The following is a 25,482-nucleotide window of genomic DNA, read 5'->3' on the forward strand; positions in this document are numbered from 1 at the left end:
AACATGTTTGATATCTCAACAGTGCGTATAATTACATATTTTATTTTTTTTATAAATTATTTAACAAAATGTATTAAATTTTTATTTATTTATCACATGTTTTTTGTAAGTTATTTTTTCTTTTTCTATTCTTACACTTTCAAAACCAATTAAATTTCTCTCAGTACACCAAACAACTGTTCAGAATAAATGGCAACAACAGCTGTTTGCACGGCGTTGCCAGATCTACTCAATTAAGTTAGTACCCAGCGGCAGTAAACTTTTAACAATTTCCTATTGAAAAATACAATTCATGCTGAATTAAAATGCCAGGAGACACGGAAAACACCAGCACGGACACCACCAATGACCACATTGATCTGACCGTGTACCGGCAGCTGGTCAAACAGTTCATAGACATGGTAAGAAGCGAAACCAAAAAGCCGGCAAGTAACCTCAGTAAAAAACCAATTGCATTTCTAGCGTCGCTACTCAACTGCCCTTTTCTGGGCGGAAAAGGTTGCCGTGCTGAGTGGCCACGAGCCCAGGGACATCTACTACCAGGCCCAGTGCATGTTCCTGCTGGGGGAGTACCATCGCGCCGCCCATACGATACAGCACCACAAGCTGGAGAAGAACTCGCTGCCGTGCTTCAACCTGCTCCTGGAGAGCCTCTATGCGGCCAAGGAGTACACGGAGGCGGCCAATGCCATCCAGAACGTGGAGGTGGAGGTCATGACCACGTCGCTGATCAACCAGCCCGTGGATGCCGGCAGTGGTTGCTACCTGGAGACCAACAGTGTCTTTGGCGGCGAGGAAAACCACCGGAACGAGCTGCTCTCGTCCATTTACCTGATGAAGGGCAAGGTTTTCGAGGCCCTGGACAATCGCGGCATGGCCATGGACTTCTATGTGCAGGCCCTCCACAAATCCATCTACTGTTTTGAGGCCTTGGAGGCGCTGGTTCAGCACGAGATGCTTATGGCCTGGGAAGGTAGGTAGATAAATCTTTCTTTAAACCTCTCTAAACTCCCCGATCCTTGCAGAATTCGAGCTAATGCACCACTTGCCACTGGCGCAGCAATCCAGCGAAACGGACGCCAAGTTTATATTGAAACTCTACGAATCTCGCCTGAAAAAGTACTACGAGTTGATTTCCGCCCGCAATGCCGAGGAGATATCCCCCATTGTTAATCCCGATATACTCAAGTTCATCAAGGAGTTTACTGCCCGAGTGCAGCAGACCGGCTCCTCGGACAGCCAGATGCCCAAGGTGAGCGCCCTCAAGGTGCCGCTTACGCCCAGCCAGTTTATGTCGCCCGCCCAGAAGTGAGTCATATCGATTTGTTCAATATTTCACATTTACTTATACATCTTTGCCTTTCTAGAGTCCTGGAGGATCTCAAGGCACCAACGTTCTCCCTGCAAACCAGTCTCTCGAAGGCCTCTTCCCTCGTTGATGCCTCTCATCGGTCCATGTTCGACTCCTCCAGCAGGAGGCGATCGCGGGATCACGACACAGACACCTTAATTCCGCTCGGAGATTGCCTGGATCGAGTGCAACGCAGCACGGATATAATGGCCGCCGAGGCGGAGAAGTGTTTCTACGACTGCGACTACAAACAATGCATGAAAATACTAAATGAGTAAGTATTTGTAATCTATACAATCTTTTCCTTCTGTCTTTAATACTAATTTCTATATTCCACAGACTACTAAAGGTGGATCCGTTCCATAACAACGCCCTGACCATTCAGATTGCCTGCCTGGTGGAGAACGGCGATTTCAACAGGCTATTCTACGTGGCCCACAAGCTGGTGGACCGCTATCCGGACAAGGCGATCTCCTGGTACGCCGTGGGCTGCTACTACGACATGATTGGCAAGAGCGATCCCGCCCGGCGGTATCTCTCCAAGGCCACCGCCCTGGATCGACTTTATGGCCCCGCTTGGCTGGCCTATGGCCACAGTTTCGCCAATGAGAACGAGCACGAGCAGGCGATGGCCGCCTATTTTAAGGCAACTCAACTGATGCGAGGCTGTCATCTGCCGCTGCTCTACATTGGCGTGGAGTGCGGCCTGACCAAGAATTTAGAGCTCGCCGAGAAGTTCTTTCTGCAAGCCATGAATATAGCACCGCTAGATGTATATGTGCTCCATGAGCTGGGCGTGATCAAGTACGAGTACGAGTTCTTCGATGGCGCCGCCACAATCTTCCAGTGCACCGTAGACATTGTAAAACAACGAGCGAAGAGCAACAACGAAGAGATCTCGGCCCGTTGGGAGCCCCTATTTATCAACCTTGGCCACTCGCTGCGTAAGGTGCACAAGTACGAGGAAGCTCTGTACAACTTCCAATATGTAAGTGTATTTTTAGAGTCTGTAGAAATTTAACTATTTATTTTTAAATTTATATTTTTTAAGGCCCTTCTCCTGAAGCCTCAGAGCCCCACTACTTACACTTCCATTGGTTTTATACACGCTTTGCTGGGTAACCTAGACCCCGCCATCGAAGCCTTCCACAAGAGCTTGGCGCTCAACAGAGACTGCATCGTGACCTCCACTATACTTAAGAGCTGCATCGAAGACCTGATGGATGACACTGCCACTATTGATGAGATCTGTAGCGCCGCCCTGCGAGATGTGGCCAAGAACATCACGGCCAATAGTCGCCGCGTGTTGAACTCGGACAAGTTTAATGGGATGAAGCTCAAGTTTGAGGAGGATGAGGAGTTCGCCAACTCCGAATCCAACATGGCGGTGGATATGAGCTTCGATACCTAGAAGAAATTCATCATAACTTACATGAATCATTAATGTTAGCCCCGATCGTTAGCCAGGCAAACATGTGCCATGCACTTGAACTTAATTCGTGGCCAGAGCAAACACAGATGTTTATGCTTTGATCTGTACTTTTCTGTTCTGTTCTGGCTAATGAGCAGAGTCTTGGGATTTCTCAGCTCTGTTTTTCCCACCATCAATTGAAGTCGCCGCCATGTGAATAACATTTAGTATTTAAGATTGCGCAAAAGTCTCATTTGAATCATAATTGTGCGGGCCTAGAGTCAAGAGTGGTCCTAGCCGAGTTCTCTCAATAATTCTGTAACTTATATACTATATTGTAATTAAAGCTAGCTTAGTGTACGCAAATAACTAAAGTTGTAACTCAATAGTAACTAATATTTTTGGCTTCCTCTAATAGACACGTAGTCCAAAATATGAACTGTTTCAATGCCATTCGGTTTCAATTGTTTTGTGTGTATTAGAGTTTATTTAAGTGTTTCGCAAGTCAAGTCTTTCCACTCCAATTAACCGTCAAATTATTCCGGAATATTTTCACCCAGCAGGCGGTATAAATCCATAAAGCGAAGAGGTCGCCGCGATAGTGCTTATCGGTTATCCCTTTGGGGGCGAAAAATTACGTACTAAGTGTCGTTAAACTTTGGATATGCAAACAAACTACTGATACACTTTATGGCAATAGCAAAGCAGCAGACACAGACCCATGAATAACCGCTTAACGAGAGCGCTGGCCAAATATTTGCCCGGCCATAAAGCGTGTGACAATCCAAGAGAAGCCAGCGATGACGATTGCAGCTCTGCCGAAGGTTTCCGCGTGGAAAACATGTTTATGCATATGAAAGCCACCGCCACCGGCCAAGTTTGATAAAGCGTCGTCGGCGAGATTATGCTGGAGAATATATAAATCCCGGCCGGGCCAGAACACAGCACAGTTCAAATCCAGCCATTCAGTCTAGAGGCGAAGCAATCACCCCACTCCAAAGCAACTCTAAGATCAACAATGAACCCTCAAAAGATATTTCTAGTCCTGGCTTTGGCCCTAACAGTCTGCCAGGCTCATCCTTATGTGTCCTACGATGATGTGGATGACACGGAGGTCATCGAACTGCCTGGAAATGGCATCGAGGAGGCACCACCCGTCCTCGGCAAGGACATCATCGATCTCACTCCGCTAGGCACGGCTCTCTTTGGCAAACCAGATGAGGAGCAGACAGCCGATCGTGTGGGCAACTTCAGTGCCGATGCGGATTCTACGAATCCTGAGGAACTGGGAAGCTACCTGGAAGGTGACATGCTGGTGCCCCAATCGGAGCTGATCATGAAGAACGGCCTGCCCACGCAATCGTCCCGTTGGCCCAATGGTGTGGTGCCCTACGAGATCCGCGGAAGCTTTAGTGCCAAGGACATGGCCACCATCGAGAATGCCATTGCGGAGTACCATCGTCGGACATGCATTCGGTTTGTGAGGCGCAGCTCGGAGCGGGATTACATCTCCATTCGCGGCGATAACTCGGGATGCTGGTCCTCTGTGGGTCGCGTGGGTGGCAAGCAGGAGGTCAATCTGCAAACGCCCGGCTGCCTCAGTCGTCCTGGAACCGCCATGCACGAGCTGATGCACGCCTTGGGTTTCCTTCATGAACAGAACCGCATGGAACGCGATGGCTATGTGGCCATCCAGTATAATAATGTGCAGTCCTCGGCAATGAACAACTTCGAGAAGGCCGCCCGCACCGAGGCCTTTGGAGTGCCCTACGATTATGGCAGTGTGATGCACTACTCCAAGAACGCCTTCTCCATCAATGGACAGCCCACTATCCTGGCCATGGTGAGTAGAAGCATGTCAGGGATCTAGGATGTATTTTAATGTTATTCTTTATTTTCTTTGTAGAAAGCAGGTGGAGCCGAACAGATGGGTCAGAGGAATGGCTTCTCCGACTATGATATCATGAAGCTGAACCGCATGTACGATTGTGGAACTGCCAATTCCGCTCCAGCTTCTCCGGTTGTTTCTGCTCCTGCTCCTGCTCCTGCTCCTGGAGCTGCTCCTGGTGCCGCTGCTGGCAGTGGCAATCCCATTGTGGACAGCTTCCTTGGAGGTCTGATCAGCGGATTGGGCTTGGGCGATGAAAAGAAGGAGACTAGCTCTTAGAAACCACTTGGCCACAGAATCTACTAGCTCGTACGATCACCCACGCTCGAAAATATTTAACGCATCCCACACAACAACCATCTAGCACCAATATTTGAATCTTTAGTTAATATTTATAGTCTTTAATTATTAAAATCTAGAATGAATTGAACATTATTGTTTTTAAGATAATGTTAGAGGGGACTTAAGAATTATGAAGACAGGCCCTTCAAGAAAAGCAACTTGCATCAGGAAAACCACTTGTTTAAATCAATCATATACATATAATGTGATTTTAAGAGGTTATTTTGTTTAGACATAGTTATAAGTCAAGATATATTCTTAGTCTTTAATCATTAACATCGAGAATGATAATTCATTTTAGAATTATTATTAAGTTAAAGGGGATTGAGGACAGCATTTCAAGAAAAGTAACCTGGAGCCGGATAACCATGTTTTATAATAACAACGCATATAAAGTGTGCTTTTAAAATTTTATTTAATCCAGAGTAAGTTGGTAATTTTCATTAATAATAACCGAAAATTCTAGATCATCAGAAGGTTCCAAAGGTAGATCTTGAGAGAGGAAATGTTGCACACATGGGTATTTAAATGAAAACCGAAATAATTGAGGATGGGATTCTTAAGACATATAAGGGATTCCCCAGACCAAAGTGGATGAAGTGGTAATCTACATGTTGCGCTTGGCGGCCAGGAGGCGGGAGCGCGGCAGACGGCACTGGCTGATGCTGTGCAGGCGGTACTGCATCTCCGGCTGGGTGACCTTCTCATAGAGCTTCTTCTTGGCCTCGGTGACCGTGTGGACGAGCACCCCGTCGCCTCCCTCGTCCATGTTGAAGGCCTCGCCCTCGGCGCACTCGGGACACTGTTGGGTTAGCACGATATCATTCAGATCGGTGGGCAGTTCGCAGATCTTCTCGATCTGCTTGACCACATAGTCGAAGCGACCCTCCTCCTGGCGCTCCATCACATAAACACTGGCGGTCAGCTCCTGGACCCTCACCTCGAGAATCTTCAGGAATCGATTGACATTGACCAGGTTCACATGACTGTGGTCACCCAGGAGCTTGGCCAGCGGACTGGCATCAATGGAGCACATCTCGCAAACGGTCTCCATGCCCTGTAGAAGATTCTCCAACCTCGCATCGTTGCTCTCCCGGGCCTTGTGCAGCTCCATGTTGGACTCCTGCTTGGTGCGCACCTTGTTCTCCAGACTGGCGATCTGTTCCAGCTGCTCCTGCAGCGTATTGGAGTTGTCCTTCTTCAGCGTGACTATATCCTCGAAAAGGCGGTTCACCGAGTTGTTTAGCATTGTAATGTGGTAGCTCATTTCGTTGGCATAGTTGAAGAACGAATAGTACAGACTCTCCTGCTGCTGGAACTTATCGATCACCTCGTCCATATTATTGGAATCGGTGTACTGGAGGATCTTCTGCAGCACCGAGTTATAGAGATTGATCTTCTTGTTGTGCACCCTGCGGAATTCATCCCTGCGCTTGTACTCCTTGGGCTGCAGATCGGCCAGTTCCCGGGCCTTGGATTTGCAGTTGAGGAATGCGGAATTGTCCCCATCGGCGGCCACCTTTCGCATGATGCCCTGCATCTCCACACGTCGCAGATCCCGCTCCTTGGCCTCCCTTTTGGCCAGCATGTCGATCTTCTCGTACACCTCAATGCAGCCATCGAAGGTATTGAGGGCATACTCTATAAGATCTATGAGATACTTCTTCTCGCTGTTCAGTTTCTGGACCATTTTGGTGTAGGAGTCATTGAAGAAAGTCCTGTGATTAAGGATGCGGATGAGTTGCTCTCGCAGATCGGCATTGGCTGCTGTGAAACCACATTCATGACGCACTCCCACCTCCAGGGAGTTCTCCAGAATGGTCATCCTCTTCCTGGCCTTCATCACATACGCCTGATGCTGCTGATCAGGAATGGTCAAACGATTCAGGTTATATATTTGCTTGGCCATGCGACTGATCTCCTTCTCCATATTGAAAATGGAGGTCTTCAGGGAGTTGATGTCCTGCGAGAGGTTCTCCTGGCACTCCACATGGCATCGAATCAGCTCCAACCAGCGGTTGTTCTGCTTCTTGTGCGTTGTTCCACTGGCCACCCAGATCTGGGCCCTTAGGTCGTTCTTCTCCTCCTCCAGCTGATCGATGGCCGTCTCATAGCTGGCCTCGATGATCGTCTCCTTGCGCGTCTTCAGTTTGCTGGACAGGATCTTCTTGTACTCCCTCTGGCGCTTGCCCAGCTCCTTGTGCTTCAGCAGGTAGCTTTCCAGGAAGGCAACTTTGTCGAACTTCTTGATTTCCTCCATGGTGAGTGTTTTATTAAATTTGTTAACAAAAACGTATAGCCACTATTTATGTGGGTAGTGTGGTTGGTAAAGCAAAAAAGCAAGATATTCGTATTTCGGGTTTTTGTATTAGTATTCAAGGAATTTCCCAATGTTTGTTCAATCTAAACTTTAACTATGATATGAATTCTATTCCAAGGCATGCGTGAGCTCTAGGGTGGAACAAAAAAATAGATTATTATTTTCTCCATCTTGAATTTGGTTGATTTTTGAAAGTATTCCAAAACTTATTTTAAAGAATTGGTAATGACTAAAAAGTACAAGTATGCCAGTAACATTTACTTCATAAATATTGTTCTCCAATGATCCTCATTTAAAGACCATTTTAGTTTCAATAAATATTTATTTAATATAATATAGTATTATAAACCATAATTTCAGCATTCTAGAACAAACGATGTTATATGTGTATCGTATACTAAGCTCTTAAATATTTAAGGTTTTATAAAACTTGCAATAACGCAGCATTACTGTTGAGAAATCCCAGAGCTTTCCATGGCCTGGAAAATTTTGAAGGAAGACCAGACGTATGCGGCTCGGCGCAGATCGTTGCACAACTCAAATTTGTGGGCCATCTGCTTGATGCCAAGAGCCGCAGCTTCCATCACAGTCTGGAGGGCGGCATCCACAATGTCCGCCTCCGTGGTGCACTCGCGAATTTTTTTTAGTTTCTTATTGGGTTTAATTTCAGGCTAAGGTCGAAAAGGTATTATGAGTAATACTGTTAAGTGGTATATTTAAGGATTGACCTACAATTGGAGAATCGGGGCACTGACGCAGTGACTCATTTATCGAGTTCATCAGTTCGATAATTAGTTCGGAGGTGGTTTTGGAGTTCATTTTGCCGTAGGACACATGGTTTATGTTCTTCAGGTACTCAAAGTAGGATACAGTCACACCGCCTGCATTGCAATATAGATCGGGCACGAGGAGCACTCCCTTGTCCAACAAGACCTTTTCTCCAGAGGGTGTTGTGGGCCCATTGGCGCCCTCCAAAATCAGCTTGGCCTTGATGTCCTTGGCGTTATCGCTGGTAATCACTTTTTGGGTGGCGCAGGGCATTAGGATATCGGTCTCGGCCGTCAACAGATCCTCCTTCGACTCCTCAGCCTTGGGGTAGCCCTTAATGGTCTTCTTCTCCTCCTTGTACTCAAGAAGGTCCTAGAGATCATACTATTTTAAAAGCTTATCTTCATAACAGATTGTTTTAGAACTCACGTTGATATCGATGCCATCTTTATTGTAAAGGGAAACATCGACCTCCTTGATACCGATGATCTTGGCGCCCGCCTCATGAACGAACTTAGCGGCAAAGGATCCCACATTGCCGAAACCCTGCACAATGGCCGTCTTGTCCTTCCAGCCCGTCTTCCACTTGAGCAGGTCCATCCACTCCTTGTCCTGCAGGAAGAGATCGCCCGCCTTCCACACGCCCCTTCCCGTAGCCGAGTGACGACCGTTAATACCCCCAATATGCACTGGCTTTCCAGTGACTATAGCTGAGGAATTAATGTCCTTGTAGCCAAAGGTCTTTTGGTACTGATCCACAATCCAGGACATCTCACGAGGACCGGTGTTCATATCCGGTGCCGGAACGTCAATGCCGGGACCTATCATATTTCGCTTTAGCAACTCCATCGTATATCGACGCGTGATCGTCTGCAGCTCATCTACGGTATATTTCTTAGGGTCAATGCATACTCCACCCTTGGATCCACCGTATGGAAGATTTACGCACGCGCACTTGAATGTCATTATAGCAGCGAGGGCCTTGATCTCGTGTGAGTCCACATCTAGAGCGTACCGGATTCCTACAGATAAAAGTAAGCTTACAAATAATTTTACAATACTGCGTAAAAATTACAACACTGTGGATAAAACCTTTCTTAAATATGTTTTTATAAAAAGTTTTCACGGTCTTATAATTTAGTCAACCTTAGAAAGGGGTGGTTAAAGTTTAACAAAACTACAAAACATTTGATCCTGAAGAATTCGCGTAATACGAAATATAGAAGGTGGTATAAGGTTAAACAAAAGTAGAAAACGTTCAATACTGAAGAATTCGCGTACCCTGATTTATGGGATAAAGATATACCTACCCCCTTTTAGCGGCAGGCGATGACGTACATGATGAGAACGATAACCACTGATGATTTCGTACGTCCCATTCTTTCGGACAATGGGAAAATTTACCTCTACCGAGGTCGAAACGTTTCCGAGCAAGTTAAGAATAGCGGAGACTCGGGCTTGACGCTCCTCGGGCTTCATATGAGGGTACTTTTCCATTTCCTTGACCAAAGCAGGCTCCATGGTCTGGGCTGCCCTGTGGTAGTAGTACATCACCATGGCAGAGAGCTCAGGGTCCTTGTCCGTCTCGACTTTTTTGAGGTTTTCGGGTATTTGGTGCTCGTAGCGAACTGAAATTTGCTTAGGGCTAAGGCGCCGCATTTTGCTAAGAGGGGTTGACAGATTGCGAAACATCCTGGAGAATCAAAAGGTAATTACAACACAAAAGAAAGTTCAAGAAAATTTAGAAATCTCTCAGAAAAATTCAAATAAATAAATATATCTTGACCACTTTGAAATATCAACCAGAGAGAACTAAGACAGAATCATGTTTGTTGTATTTTCATATCGGTTTTCTTTTATTGTTTTTATCATTAGCAATGTTAATGGTAGCTTTAATATTACGATGTACGCTTGTATAAATACAATATTTTAGAATTGCTCTACAAATGTATGTGTATCTATGTATCAATATAACGTTATGTTTATGCGTGTAATACGTGGCTAAGCATCTACGAGCTAGTCTTAAGTAGTTAATAGCTATACACAAGGTAATAAACACTTCTTGAACTGTCGATTAACGCACTAGGGATCCTAACAACTAGGGATAGCCTATAAGTATACATATAGTAGACGCTAACAAAAGTTCATCGGATACATTGGATGATCAACTATTGTGCCGTTTTACGTTTAAAACTTTTGGGATCGCACGGAAGCGCACAGAAAAAGTACAGGGAAAAAGGGAGGCTTGGAAGTGGAAAACTTAGTTGTACCAGTAGCACAGATTACAGGTTATACATAAATACTAGAGACCTACTTATATGCCATACACTCATCTTGATCGCTATATACATGCATGATTTTGAAATGTTTCTGGTGCCCCGTGCGGGTAAAATGATTATGTAAGTATAACAAAATGTTGCGCTCTAATATCACTTTTGGGGGACACATGCTTTATATGGCCTCTATCAACGTTCGATCCTTGACATACAGACTATGCGAGAACGAAGAAACATCAACGCATTGCACACAGAATTCTCAAATTTAATTCGCTTCATCTTCAACTGGTTCTCTTGCTTTAGATCGGCTTAAGTCTAACTCTGAAGTATTTTTAAATTAATTTCAAATTAATTCAAAAGTCTAATTTATACACGATAATTACAAGCAAATCGGTTTTGATAGGTTGGGTGTTGGGTGTGTGTGGGCTTGGGACTTCGGGGATGGTGGGTGGTGGTTTTGTGGGTTGGCCAACACTTTAATCTCGTAGCAAGATCGCAGATCGGGGGACTGCTGCTTATAAGCTAACATCACGCTTGGTAAACAATAACGCTCGAAAGTATTTTGCGGTTGGTTGAGTACAATCCGTGGCTGGGAGCAGGTCTCCTGGAACTGCTCCCGATTCAGGCAGCTTCTCCGCTGCTCTGCTGCTAATCCACATCTTTCTTCTCAATCTTAAGATCGTATTTGGCCACCAGCTCCTCGGGGGTGTGCCTGTTTATAAACAAAAAATGTTGATTAGTATTTTTTCCATCTTGTTTCTAGAATTTTTAGAAAACCTACCCAACTAGATTCTGGAGATCACAGACAAAGCGGTAGACATATCGTTTGCCTGCCGTCTTGTGGATGATGTTCTTGTCATAATAGTAGCGAAGTCCTCGACTCAGTTTCTCATAGTTCATCTTGGGCTTGTTCTTGCGGATTCCCCAACGACGAGCCACCTGATAAAAAACGTTTAAAAGTAAGTAAGGATTTCGGAAAGAATGATATTATAATAATCCTACCTCATCGGGATCGGTGAGCTTGAACTCCCAGCCATCGCCGGTCCAGGAGATGAAGCTCTGGCACGTCTTGTCCAGCAGCAACTCGAGCAGGAATTGCCACAGTTGAATGGGACCCGATCCTGTGAAGCACGGCACTCCGCCCTGCGTCGTATAGCCGCCCAGGAGACCCTTGTCCAGACCCAGGGTGCTCATGTAGGCCGCCGGATGCTGGTGGGCATGGGCACCCCATTGATCCATTGCCGTGGGCTGGGCGCCCATCGACTGGAAGGGCGGGGCATCGTAGGGCGTAAACTCTGGTGGATAGCCATCATGGAATCGATTCCTTCCCGCGTAGCTGGCATAGAACTCCGAGCTGCTGTCCATGTAGCCATTGCTTGTCCCGGTGCTACCACCACTTGCTCCTCCTCCACTTCCATTTCCTGCACTCGATTGCTGACTCTGATGATCCTGTGCCGAGATCGTGCTGTGGTAATCGGTATCATCGCCACCAGAACTGCCGCCACCCGTTGGCCCACTGCCACTGCCACCGCTGTAGGTGGCCAGGTGGGCGGGCAGGCCATAACTACTGAGATCCGTGGGATCGTTTTGGCTATTACTGCCGCCATAGCCAATGCTGCTATTCTGGGTGCCCGGCTCCTCTTTGAGGTGATGTTGGTAGATTGCCGCCATGGTGGCCATATAGTCGATGTTATTATTATTGTTATTATTGTTGTTATTGCTGCCCGCATTGTTGCTGTTGCTGCTGCTGTTCGTGTTGCTGCTGCTGCTGGTGTTGTTGTTTTCGTTGTTGTTGTTGTTGTTTTGCTGGACAGCGGGCGGCAGCATGGAGTTGCTGCTGTTGTTGTTGTTGCTGCTGGCATTGCTGCTGCCATTGACAGTCGGCTGCTGCGATTGCTGCTGCTGCGGGGGCGGGCTGTTGTTGCTGCGGTCGTGTGTGTTGCTGGTGTTGTAGCCTGCAAGCGATAGAGATGGTAATTGGATTAGAATCGATATGGGTCAGATTCGATATGGGATATGGGTTTGTATCTGATAATTTCTAGTCGTTAACCCACTTAAAATATGACAACACAATTTAGGAAATCAAAGCAGATCAGTTAAAAAATTCATATTAATAATTTTAGGATCAAACAATCTTCAACACTTTGGTAAAATATTTATTTTTTTCCTTAAAAATATACGTTCATATATTATATTTCAATAATGTGTAACTCTGAACATGTTGAAGTTCAGTTTTCAAATTATTTTATAATGCGTCATATAAACATTCTTTGAACTTTTGAATGGAACATATGTACGTTTTTCTTACGCAATTTGAAGCAAATATTTAATCTTTTAATTCCAAGATTACAAAAGAAGCTGATAAAAATACCATATTATGTTTTTCTAGCTTTTTTGCTTGATGTAACGCTTGATAAAAAAGTGATTCCAAGAAACACAGTCTTTAAGCGTTCTTAATAATAATGGAAAACGTATTAAGCCTTAAAAAGCTATGAATATTTCATGGGAAATTTAATTCGTACCGTTCAAAAACCTAGATAGATTTTTTCACACGCTAAAACACATTGATTACAGACAGTTCGCAGTTTCAATTAAATGATGTTCACAGAAATGGGGCGTCTCTCAATCGAGCTAAAGACTTCGAAAACCAATCAAAATCACAGCGCACACACATACACGAACCCCCTGGGACACAGATACGCACGCACACAGGCATAACAACCCCGATCTAATGGTGTGTGCACGCTACATTAATTGCGAATACAGCGAAATTTAACACATTTCGATGTACACTCGTCGTGTTGTATCTGTGGGATACGAAAACCTGTTGGCACATACCCACATACACATGCGCCGACCTCTGGCCGTCCCTCTCGCACACAGCAAAGAAATAAAAAGCTTTCCCAGCGCTTCGTTTCGATTCCCATTCGCTCGCAGATACAAAGATACAGATACAGCTCCCCGTTGGCTGGCCAAAGAGTTGGCAGCGCCTCTTTAGGTGCCGCCTCCAGAGAGCGCGAGAGTATCCGCATCTGCCAGATACATCTGAGGCATCTTCTAACGCTCAACAAGCCACTTATCACCAGGTCAATCTGTTACACCCAGAGAAAAGTGGCATTGTGTATTAAAATGCGTTTGTAAACCCACATTTTAAATGTATCTTGAAGCAGAGATTTGAATTACAGCAGATTACTACCTCTTAAGTGCTATAATTCCCAACCAGTTCTAGAGCTTGTTTGGTGTACTTAATTTGTTGAACATATAATTCAAGCTTTTCTTTTAATTTATATAATATTTTAAATAAAATGTTTGTACTTAAAATAGAATAAAATGTCACTGACATTTTTTCAACGATCTCCTTAACTTAATCAAATAAAGAGAAGTATTTTTATGTATTTAAAGTTAAATTAAGAAAAGATATAGATACCTATTTTCATATTTTACTTAAAAATCAACTAAAAATCTTTGGTATCAACATTTAATTTATTTATAATTTTTTCTCTACGTGTAACCCACCATCCCCGTTAGCCACCCCGACTTGTTGCGTGTCAAACACTTAAAAACAAATTACGAATTTAATTATGCCACCGGATCGCACCGCATCGCATCTTCTTCTGGTTTGCTGCCTTTTCACACCCCAGCAATCGTAATTAAAAGCACCGTTTTTGATGTCGGTAAATATTTGCTGACCTCTGCCACTGTACCTGAACTAAAGAAGTTGACATCCGAGTCCGTGTAGTAGGCATTGCCGTCGCCCACAAAGGGCGCCATGTCATTGAAGTACCCAAGACCCAGTGACGCCGCCGTGGAGCTACTGAGGGCCCCCACCAGGTTGCTGGCGTTCGCTGTGCTGCTGCTGCTGCTGCCCCCGGAGGCGAATCCCTGCGTGGAGGAGGCACTCGAGGAGGAGCCACTCGAACTGGAGCCGGAGGAGGTGGTGGTGGTGCTGCCCGTACTGCCGCCGGATAAACGATGGTGGGGCAGCTGGGATGAGCCGTATGACTGCTGATGTGGCTGCTGCTGTTGCTGCTGCTGGTGTTGCTGGTGGGGAAGATGTTGCTGCTGCTGCGGCTGTTGCAGGTGCTGCCCCTGCTGCTGCTGCTGCTGCATCGCGTGATGATGCAGTCCGGGCTGCTGGGCCAATTGATGATGCGGATGACTGTGATGGCTGTGGTGGTGGTGATGATGATGCTGGGCCAGGTGATAGCTGGGATAGTTCTCATAGCTTTGCAGGACCATGTTGTAGTTGGGCGCCGTGTGGCAATTTTTGTTGCTGCTGCTGGTAAAGTGATGCTGCTGCTGTTGCTGCTGCTGCTGCTGATGCTCCTGAAGCTGCTGCTCCTTATCGCTGTCCAAGGCGTTGGCGGCACTGATTATGCTGGCATTCACTAAAAACGCAGAGGGCGGCATTTCTTCGCTTCAAAATGATCGGTACTCAAAAACGGAAACTCCACCTCGCTGGTCAAAGTGCACGTCATTGACTCTATTAACTAGGCAAATCTGCGGGATCAGCTCTCAATTGATAAATACGATTGTGTCCCCTTTATGCTGGTGGTACTTGCAGTTGTATTAAAATTGATTTCACTTCACTTTGGTTGTTTTTTGGGGGGGAATATTTTAATTTTTGCACTGTCAGTATTGTGGTTTATGATTTTTGGGTTTTTCGATGCGGGTCGGTTCTTAATCAATTGGATGGCCCACTGGACAATTGACAAGTTTTGTTTCTTTTTTGGTATGAGGGCGTTATGTTTTCGAAAATCCCTGATTAGCTTGCGGGATTTTTCAATAACTATTTACAATGTTCGCACTTGTTGAGATATATATTTATTTTTATTTTGCGGCATTCGCAGTTCACACACCGTCGCGAATTCTTAGCACTTTTGCGAATTAATGGCAATTAATTGTAAGCACTTCACGATCGTCGCTCTGGCACGGGCGATAAATTAATGCGCATATCGTAGCTATATGTACATTGTTTTCATTCCACGCGACAATCAGTATGTTTAAATTCGCATTTATTTTATCGTTACTTGCGCGCCCTTTCCTTCACACAGTGGACGATACAAAAAAGAACGAGCAAACGCGGCGTATGAGCGATTTAAGATCATGTAAGGTCCACTAGAGCACGGTGCTATATATAGGGTGTAATGGTAATACGAGGAGAGCCAGCGACGTCAGCTCTGCCACCTTCGACATCCGTTCAAGAACTGAAGTTGCTCTGAAGTTGCACTCGGGTTGTTGGCTGCTCGTTCGCAGCGCTCGTCATTCGCCGTCTCTTTCTGCTGGCCAGCCATCTCGCTCGCACTCACGCACCTTGTGTGGGAGAGACCGCTTCGGGTTCGCTTCGGATACAGATACGACGACTTCGCCTCACATTCCGAGATACAGATACACGAATGTGCCAATGGCAAATAATAATAATCGAGTCGAGAATACTTTCACAGGGTGTTTCTCACACGCTCTCGCTCAATCAGCCATCCATCGACTGCTCTCTTAGTTAGTGGCAGCAACTAAAAAATAAAAGCCACAGCGACTAAAATTAAGTGCCCCTCGCCGTTGATCATTTAAGGCGAAAGTTTAAAGAGTTTGGCTGCTTTTCAAAGTTCTACTTGTTGATTTGGAACCCTTACTAACGGAATTTCTACAAGAACCGTATATCTTTTCAATAAGGAATGTAATTCAGTTCGTAAAATATCAAAGAATTAAATATTTGCGTAGTGATTCATAGCTGTACGCTATTTCAAATCAATTGTTACATTGTACAAGCAGTTTATAAAGAGAATTTCTATGCCACAGTTAGTGTTTCCTATTTATTGATATCTGCATATATCTGAAATTTTATATGATACTTCTAACTAACTTTATAATAGTTCTTTATAAGGAAAATTTCGATTTGACATGGAATTGTTGGTTATGAAGAATTAACACAAAGAAGATTGTAAGCTCATATTTTTTATGATTTCTAACATGAGTAAAACGTTTTGCTTCTTTAATTTTTTGGAAATCCGTCAAATTTTTGTTAGCAAATGTTTTTCTAAAAAACCAGATTGTAAAATTTCATGTTATATCCAACTTTTAGGAAACAATAATTCAGTTCAATTCAATTTTTCTACTTTAAGCTATTTTTTTCGTATAACGAGATTGTGAATTCTTGGTAAAATTACTCACAATTTTTCGGGGAAAACTGGACATATTATCAATTCAAATGTCCCAACACTTGTTGCGATAAAATGTAACAATACATTACTGAAGAAATCACTTGATATTCGTTTTTTAATATTGAAATATGTTATTTTAAATGCTTATCCTTTTGAAATGTGTTTTTCTAAAGAATACCATTTAGATAAATATTTTTTGTGGACCTCTTGAAGCTTTGGAACTTCAACTTTTATCCATTGTGTTAGGGGCTTTTCACGAATTAATCATCATTAAAAATGTTTTTTATCTTTCGGCAGCAGTACAGTTTCTGGTCGAAATTGGCTTTTGGGATCATTAACAACGCCAACTCACAAGAGCCGTCAAAATGGCCCTCAGCAAATCAAAAGACAGCGAGCAAAGACGAACGGAATAAAAAGATACAAAAGTATCTCGGCCCACTGGTCAGTTGGCTGCGGGTCTTGGCGATCATTACCATGATGATCGAGTGGGCAGCACATCATCAGCAAGCAAATGTATCTCACAGATACTCGCATAATGAGCCAAAGTGGGATTGGCTGCGGCCTCTCACAAACACACTCGCTCGATGAGATCATGCCAAAAAAAAAAAACACAAAAAAACAGAGCAGCAAGAAATTAAAAATTAGTTAACTATTCCAAACCGAAGGCGTACGTGTCTTTGACTTGGCCCCACTTTTCAGATACACATATATATTATATAAATAATTTTTGTTTTGGCTAATGAAAAACAAAAAGATGAAAAAATGGTGGCCAACAAACGTGTTTTGGGGCATTTTTTCCGTTGTCCGCCAGCCAATGACAATTTGCTTTGGATTTTCGGGCTAAAAACGGGCCCGAAACGTGAAATCCAGAATGACACGTTCCCACTGCCAAGAGATAGATGATCCATGGCTAAGTGGATAAAGCTATCGAACCACCGCATATAGAAGCCATAGGTGAATATTTCGCTTATCAGGCTTTGGGGGCAGCTGCTCTTATCGGCGGGGGAATCGCTTGTTGATTCTTGGCCCACTGATAGCCATTGCAATGGCCTCAAGTGGTTCGAGCCGTTTCCAGGAAAAACCCCAATGCACCTCCAGCTGATAAAGCACAAAAGTTATGCGCTGGGGTTATTACACGAAACAAACTTGCCAATTTAACGGCATACATAATAAATACGAAAAAGGAAGCCCCAAAAACCAAACAGCTGTTGACCATGTTTGGTTAGAACCAAAAAAGGATGGATCGTTTTTTTTTTTTTTGGCCACTTAAGAATTCTCGAAGCACCATCATATTTATAATGTAAAATAAATTTTAAAAACAAATTTTTTTCTTTCGTTAGCTTCTTGTTTTTTTCCTCTTTGATTTGCTGCGCAAAGTGCTGGAGAACAATAGAGAGTGGAGAAAAAAAAAAAAAGAAGCGGAAATACAAAAAACCCAGTGAAAGAAGCAGAGCTGCCCAAATGGGAGAAAGGGAGAGGGGCTGCCGAGAGCGAGATAGATGATGCGCCTCGCTTACGACCATTTCCGGTTGAAGCACGTGCGCACATTTTGAAGAGGAGCGTAACCATCGAACCCCGGCTCCTCCTACCCTCCGCCTCCTCCGCCCCAGAGCACATATAACCCGCTGAAAAGCCACCACCAAAGCAGAAAACCAATCACAATCTCATAAAACCGGCGACACTTCCACCAAAAAGGGATAAAGAAAACAAAACAAGCCGAGTCTTCGTATGCCTCTTCAGGGGAGTAAAAATGTAGATCCTACTTGCCGAAAACGCACACGTTCGCAGCCAAGGGTTAACATAATAATTATCATTGTCTTGAAGAAATGCACACACAAAGAAAAATTAGAGTAATCTAAAGAGGATAGTAACATTTTTTAATAATAATAAATTTATATTGTCAAAACCAACAAACTACTCTATAAAACGAAAACCCTAAGTTTGACTAAGAATACTTTATAATAATGTATCGTAAATATTTATCTTTCTTATTTTCGGAACCCTATATTGCATTTTATAAACTATAAATTTTAAACCCGAAACCTTAAGTTTAACTTAGTATACTTTATAATAATATATCATAAATAATCCTCTTTCATATTTTTTAAACCTTCAGTTACATTTAATAACCCCTTTCTCTCTGTGTACCAAATAATAAGATGGTGTGTGCCAAAAAAAAGGAGCAAAATGGAATAAGCATATTTTCAGTTGAATTTCAATTAAAACTCGTTCTGCGCTCACAAAAGGATTACACGTTTAATGCAATAAGGATCTCAGGGAGGAGGAGTTGCAGGAAGCGCCTACGGGTAGAACAAAGACGGCTAGGGATTCCACCTCAACAGCTGTCGGCTGACACTCGAGATCAGCAGCCATTCAATTGATATCAAATGATTTGGGCTAGGTCTTCAAAAAAGGAGGATCCTCTGGCCAGGACCTCATCTCGGTTACCCTGTGCACGTGTGCAAATTGCACTCCCAGTGCTTCGGGTTCTCAGCTCTGTGCTCTGTCTTTTGTTGAATCTTGCTGCAAGCACTTCCGGCCCCATCCCGCTAATGTAAATCGGATGTCAATGCATTGCGCGTGAGGCATATCAATTAAAAAAGCGACGAGAGGAAAGAGAGGCAAACAGAGAGAACCTGTTAGAAGACAGGCAGCCACATAAATAAATAAACTGTTAGGTTGGAAAACGGAAGGAAATCGTAAACACAAGCCAGTAGTTGTGGTAGTAGTTGATGTTTTGACACGCATACTATCATAATTACAGCTCCCCAGTAAGTAATACCCATTTCCCGCTCCCCGCAACGGCAGAAGAATCCCAACCATCCAACCCACCTAGCTAGCTATGTCGCTAGCCCACCTGTTCTGAAGCTGATGCTTCCGTGCAGGGGCCAAGAATAATATCAATTTTCTATGTAAACCATCCCCCCCCCCCCCCCCCACCTTCCCCACAATTCTGCTGCAATTTCAGGTTGGGAGGAATACCTGCATTTTGACAACAAAATAAACAGATCCAGCAGCAGCAGCAGCAGCTTTAGCTGGCTACCTCTGATTGTTGGGAGCCGTAAACAACACACACTAAATACAAACAACAATAATCATAATAACGCTGGATTCTTACGATCTACGATCCTATACCATCCTATCCGCATGCGTTTCACAGCTCCTGAAGATCCGAAGAGAGCGGAAATGAAACCAGATACTTTGATAGCAACATGGCAACGCATGTGCAGCTGAGGCATACGATCTCTACACATGTACATGGGATATATGTACTTATCGATCTTGATTAAGCAAAACGCTGCCAAGTGCTCTTGATCTTGATTTGGATTTCGATTGCTGGAGGAGGATATGATCCTGCAGTTGCTAAATGCTAGATGCTAAATGCCGCGGATGTCATTGATCTGGGATCTTGATCATAGATCAGAGATCGATCAAAGGCCGTCTGAAAACTGAGAAGCTTGGTGACTTTTGTGCGAAAATGAGACACTAACTGATGCTGGTGATGTGATGCCTGGGAAATGGTCGAGGAAATCGGAGCTGTGAGACAGGTGGATCATGATTGTGGGTCAGGTTTTAAGATTTGGGAGCGCAAATTAGCTGATCATGCTGGGAAATATGTTGCCAACTGATATTTCCCTCTTAACTGATCGTGGTTTCTGAATAATAATCCTGTCTTAGGTTTAAATTGAAAATAACAAATCTTGCTTTTATCATATGCAATGCCAATTTAAAGTTATTAAGGTTAAAGTGATCGTGGGAAACTGATTTCTAAAATTACAGATCATGTCTGTAAATCTCTTCAGTATGGTAATATTGTCACCTGTTTAAGTCGTGCAACTTTGGTTCTCTAAAATCAGATTCACACTTTCATATTAACCTATATTGATACTTTCCTGATCTTTAATTTTGAATGATTTTGTAATACATAGTCAGCATCAAAAATCTCAGAATAGGGGGATATTATAAGTTGATATTTTGCTTTCAGTACCCTAACATCCCTGATATCCCTTCAATCTCTTTACAAGGTTATTATCAATAGGTGTTTAAAAACCGGAAATGATACTGCTGGCTATTTAGGTCATCAATCTGGGGGTTCTTTGAATCGAAATCTTTATTCTATGTGTGTTTCGAAACTGTGGACAAAATGTACAATAATTGATAGATAGCACGTCTTGAAAATGTTTTGGTTTTGGGTGTCCTAATTCTTCATTACATCATGACCATTAAAGATCCCTCTAATAATTAGATCTAAGATCAATAGCAACACTTTCCATTAAACCGGAAATGATCATGTTGGCCATCGAGTGATCTTCAATCTGTCCTATCTATATGTGTGTTTTTTTTTGGGATTGTCAGATGTGCAGCCGGGGAAACAGTTGGCCAGAAGACAGAGAGTGACTCGCTAAATGGCTCATTTATGGCCGTTTCCCACTGCGCGGCAACAACGCACCCAAAATGTGGCATGCGGTCACCTTCGCCAACAACAACAACAGCAGCAACATCGAGCGGTACGACAACAACAGCTAGAGTACCGCAAAGCACAAACGAATGAACCTGAACCTGAACCTGAATGGGAATGAGAATGAGAATACGAGCCTGAACCTTCGAAGAGCTGCGGGGGTGGGGCAGTTGCAACTCAAGCGGCTGACTAAATGTCAGAGAATTCTGCACCTGTCCGACTATCACCATGCCAACAAAAACAACAAAAACAACAACAGCAGCAGCAGCGGCGAGGGAGAAATACTCGTATATATATGGGTATATATGAAAAGTAAAAAAAAAACTGCGTGCGCCGACAGAATTTCGGACAGCGACAACATGTGTTGCTGCTGTAGCCAGGGACAACTGTTGTGCACCGCTGACTGCGTTTGCTCTTTTTCGAGTTCTATACTGAACAAAAAATAATAATGCAGGGGTAAGTTATGGCGCTATATAGAAAGTCTAGTTATTAAAATTACACCTTTCCAAAGTTGTTCTTAGAAAATAAGTTTAAGAAAAAATTTGACAACTGAAAAGATCTTTAAAAATAAGATTAAGCGTTATTGCTCTTTAAGAAATTCTAAAAACTCTAATACTATTATCTTGATATTTGAAAATTTTAAAGTTTTTTTAAGCAAAAACAAAAATATTCTAACGATTGGTTCTAATCCTAAAAAATAAATACATGCCGTTTAAGTCCATCTAATTTTTTTTTAGTTTCAAATTTCTTTAAAAAATTCCCAAAATAAAGTATAGGAACTCAACATTTTAAGTCAGCTTTCTTGATAATAATAAGAATTTATTTTTAAGGATTTCAAAAACAGAACAAAAATATGAAAAATCATTTAAAAATATACATACAATTTAAAGCATTTTTTTTTAATTTTTAAAATCATTTAGGAAGGACTAAAACATTTTTTCAGCTGTCTTATCTAGCTTTTACACTTTGAAGTACATTTCCCTTAACCTAAATTCACATTTTTCTCGCAGTGCATTTCGTCCCTGGTCAGATTGTGTGAGAGACTACACACACAGAGGCAGGCATCGCCCACACAACAACCGTGAGTGTGAGAAACTGCAGGCAGCCAGTGTTTCTTCTCCTGCTCCCTTTTCAGGATCTGGCCTCTATACTCCTTCCTCCTTCCTTTTTCCTCCTTCCTTTTCCTTCTTCCTTGTTCCCTATTCTCTCCCCCCCCTTCCACTCCTTGTGTTTACTCCCGGCGAACAAGATGCAGTCAAGCGATATAGGGATATTAGAATGCCCGACATGCGGAGCCGGGGATCTATGGATCTCGATCTCAAGACCCAAAGAGAGGGTCTATATATGTGTTATATGAATATCTACCTGCAGGGCCACTTTGGGCTTGCCTAATTTACTTGTGCCCTCGCCGCATTGTTCTTGCAGTTTTCATTCATAAAATCTGAAATCTCTACCCAGCCGAGGCATTGAACTGAGGAAAAAAAGGAAAAGGAGGCTCGATCTCAAGGTGCATCGATTCGGAACTAAAGGAAGTAAATTACCGGATGTTGTCTACTCATTTGCTTGTTGTTCTTTTCGCATTCCCTCTGCTTTGATTCATCGAAATGTCCTGCGGGCAGTCCTTTGTGGACGACCTTGCTGCTTGTTGCTCATTTATCATTTTTCACTTGAAACCGAAACCAAAACGTAACAAAACGAGATGAATGCAAGCCAATAAAACATTTTGCCAATCCCTGAGATACAGTTCTTTATTTTTCGGAGTGGGAGTGGGCCTGGTGGTATCCTGGCAGCCTTTAAGTGCACACCTTGTATGCAATGAGTTTTTAATTGCCATTCAACTATTGGCCAACTCGGTAGTTGTCGCTTTCCCACGCTGGCCAACTAACTTTTTTATAGTTTTTACTTTTTTTTTTTTTTTTTGATAAATTACTCAACAAATGCAGGAGTGAAGTTCCGGCTCATTGCGCCGTAATGTCTCGTTAAAGGACACGAACTCAATTTCTAGAGGGTGGAGCGTGGGAGAAATGAGCGGGGGTGGTGGCCATGTTTATTGCTTTATGGGCCATAACTTTTAAACGGCAGACAAATTATGAAACATTCATGCGGTCATTACGATAAGAGGTGGAAATTGTGTTGTTATTAACTTACGGATTTTTAAACTACTACAGAAATCATGCTAGGTGTATAACACATTTTTAATTTTATATAATGTTATTATTATCAAAAATCTGGTTTAAGAATGTAGGCTCTAAAAATTTCTTCAAAACGTATTTCTTAAAAAAATCCTTATTATTATATTTTTCATTCAACTTTTTAATTATGAATTAATATAATGAATAATGCTAACTTTACAACTCATTAACACTTTTCAACAGCAAAATTTAAAAAGAATTTAAAAACCTTATCGCTTACACAAGAAATAATTAAATACAATTTCCAGAAATTATGATGAATAATGTCAGAGAATATTATAATGAATATTACGTAGGTCATTTTTTGTTACTTCAATGTATTTTTAATGTTTTATCTCTTTATAAAAAAATAGGGGAACTACATCGAACTTTTTAAAAAATAAATTTGTCATAGTTTTCACTAGCAATACAATTTTTTTGCCATTTTCTACCCAACCAAACATATCGAAAAACACCTTGCCAGCCGCTTTGCCCTCCCACTTTCATCTCTTATCTACGGACATTGAGTGGACAACTTTGGGGCATTACAGATACTTACTAGGGACTGGGTAAATAGAGTAAAACCTCTCAGGTAAACAACTACAACAAGGGCGCTGGCAAATAGCAGCGAATGAAACAATAAGAAAACAACGTGGACAGAAAAAATATAAACAAATCAGCTGCGCAAGCGCACAGATCAAACGCCGAAAGGCCGACAGCTCGAAAAAAAAATAAAGAAAAAACAAATGCGGCTCGACACTTTTAAAATTGCACGATGAACTGGGGATGGGAGTGGAGTGTATATAGAGGGGGGGGCTTCGAAAATTAAAGCTAAAGCAAGCTGAAAAATTCAAATTTATTTACACTTTGACGCATTTAAAACAAAGAGAGCGGGAGATACCAGTAAAAAAAAAAAAATAACCACAAGTTAACAAAAATAACGAAAAAGAGAACAGTCAAATGTAGGCAAATAAATGACACAACAACAATGGCTATAACGATGTGAAAATTAAATGAAAATGAATAAAAGGGCGAGACAGAGATGGGGCGGTGGGGCCCAGAGCCACTAAGCAGGGCAGCCAGGTCTCAAACTGATAAAGATCTGGAAAAAATACGGAAAATACAGAAAATACAGAAAATGGCTAAGGCCAAAGGAGAAACATTAACGGAGACTGAGAAATGTTCAAGTTTTGCACAGAATTTACGAGTTCGCTTCGAGCCCGGCCAAATTGCATTAGCGCTGCCGGCCCAAAAGGGAAAAGGGAATGGGGAAATGAGAATTTTCCCACGATTGCGACTTCGGAAACTCTGGTGTTTGAGTTGGACAAATTATTGCCACAAATGTAGGCAATGCACACGAACTAAACGACTAGTCAACCAACCAACCAGCAGAAGGAGCGAAGGACACATTCACAGGACCTGTGCATGGTGGTTGCATCCACTGATAGACATCGCACCACCAGCACCACCACTAGCACCCCCTATCAACTGAATCTCAAGGTAACCTGCACTTGCTGCTGCACTCTGAAGGAATTTCACTCACCCTCAACAACCCTCTCTAAGCGAGAGCTCTCTATATTACACTAAAAAATATATATTTAAGAAAATGCATAGAAGAATAAAAACTTATTTTCATTACAATGAACAAAAAACTTTGAAACGCGAATTCTTGAGCTTCAGATCATATTGATCAAAAATAATATATTGTAATGTTCTAATTTGTAGAGTCCATAATTCCACATATTTCTTTTTCGCGCAGTTCTATAAAACAATCATCTTTTTGTGGCTCTAACGTGAGAAACTTTAAGTTTGTTTTATTTTTTTCGGTGTACGCACCCCTATAATATATTTCCCTTTCCGATTTGTTGCATTTTCCATATCCCAATTGCATTTCTATATAACTCAGTTATTTTTCTGCGGGGAGACAAGTGGTGTTACCCAATGTTTTTGTTGTTTTTCTTGTCAGTTCCCAAGGTTTTGGGTCAGTAGAGCCATGCTTTACTGTAGAGAGGGTGGTTTTAAGGGAACTATTTTCCCTGCCTTGGATTTATCTTGGTTTGAAGTAGTTGTTTGTTGATTTTAGCATTATAATTTCGTGTTGTTTTGAGGTTTTTTTTTCAAGTGGGTAGAGATTTAACCGGATGTGTTTAGAAGTGGTGGAGAATATGACAACTAAAAAGATTTTTAAGGAAGAAATATTTAAAGTTTTTTAAGTAAATTTTTAGACCATTCAAAATAAGAACCATTTTGACTTTTAAATTTCTCCTTCTAAATCTTTTAACAATGCCTTACCCCCTATATTTTCTCATCAATCGCCCGTGATTCCCCCAACAATTCA

At 42.7% G+C, this 25,482-nt stretch overlaps 5 protein-coding genes across 8 annotated transcripts in view; 2 read left to right on the top strand and 3 right to left on the bottom strand.

The window, feature by feature from the left end:
• The first annotated feature begins 219 nt into the window (after positions 1-219).
• LOC119545772 (cell division cycle protein 16 homolog) lies at positions 220-3,131 on the top strand. The gene is made up of 6 exons (XM_037851622.1): positions 220-401; positions 463-973; positions 1,026-1,308; positions 1,368-1,625; positions 1,691-2,339; positions 2,403-3,131. Exons 1-6 carry the CDS (start codon positions 306-308, stop codon positions 2,760-2,762), a joined length of 2,157 nt encoding a protein of 718 aa, XP_037707550.1. The 5' UTR covers positions 220-305; the 3' UTR covers positions 2,763-3,131.
• A 143-nt stretch (positions 3,132-3,274) lies between these two features.
• Positions 3,275-4,929, top strand: LOC119545773 (low choriolytic enzyme). The gene is made up of 2 exons (XM_037851623.1): positions 3,275-4,605; positions 4,669-4,929. The coding sequence occupies exons 1-2, from the start codon at positions 3,781-3,783 to the stop codon at positions 4,927-4,929; spliced, it is 1,086 nt and encodes a 361-aa protein (XP_037707551.1). The 5' UTR covers positions 3,275-3,780.
• Positions 4,930-5,410: 481 nt separating this feature from the next.
• On the bottom strand, positions 5,411-7,428 carry LOC119556867 (coiled-coil domain-containing protein 114). The gene has a single exon (XM_037869344.1). The coding sequence runs from the start codon at positions 7,250-7,252 to the stop codon at positions 5,600-5,602; it is 1,653 nt and encodes a 550-aa protein (XP_037725272.1). The 5' UTR covers positions 7,253-7,428; the 3' UTR covers positions 5,411-5,599.
• Positions 7,429-7,666: 238 nt separating this feature from the next.
• LOC119554891 (glutamate dehydrogenase, mitochondrial) lies at positions 7,667-9,882 on the bottom strand. The gene is made up of 4 exons (XM_037865990.1): positions 9,391-9,882; positions 8,510-9,102; positions 8,045-8,452; positions 7,667-7,983 (listed from the first exon to the last, which is right to left on the bottom strand). Exons 1-4 carry the CDS (start codon positions 9,770-9,772, stop codon positions 7,759-7,761), a joined length of 1,608 nt encoding a protein of 535 aa, XP_037721918.1. The 5' UTR covers positions 9,773-9,882; the 3' UTR covers positions 7,667-7,758.
• A 35-nt stretch (positions 9,883-9,917) lies between these two features.
• LOC119554866 (ETS-like protein pointed) overlaps positions 9,918-25,482 on the bottom strand; it is a 61,005-nt gene continuing 45,440 nt past the window's right edge. For 3 of the 4 annotated variants that reach the window (XM_037865960.1, XM_037865951.1, XM_037865968.1), the window contains 3 exons: positions 11,359-12,311; positions 11,138-11,295; positions 9,918-11,068 (listed from right to left, as the gene is read on the bottom strand). In XM_037865960.1, coding sequence (XP_037721888.1) covers positions 11,005-11,068; positions 11,138-11,295; positions 11,359-12,311 — 1,175 coding nt within the window. In that variant the 3' untranslated portion in view covers positions 9,918-11,004. Of the gene's footprint in view, positions 11,069-11,137; positions 11,296-11,358; positions 12,312-14,060; positions 15,535-25,482 lie in introns of those variants that run through there. The other variant, XM_037865976.1, reaches the window with a different exon arrangement.

This window comes from Drosophila subpulchrella, chromosome 3R (genome assembly GCF_014743375.2).
Source record: "Drosophila subpulchrella strain 33 F10 #4 breed RU33 chromosome 3R, RU_Dsub_v1.1 Primary Assembly, whole genome shotgun sequence".
NCBI classification, from domain to species: Eukaryota; Metazoa; Arthropoda; class Insecta; order Diptera; family Drosophilidae; genus Drosophila; species Drosophila subpulchrella.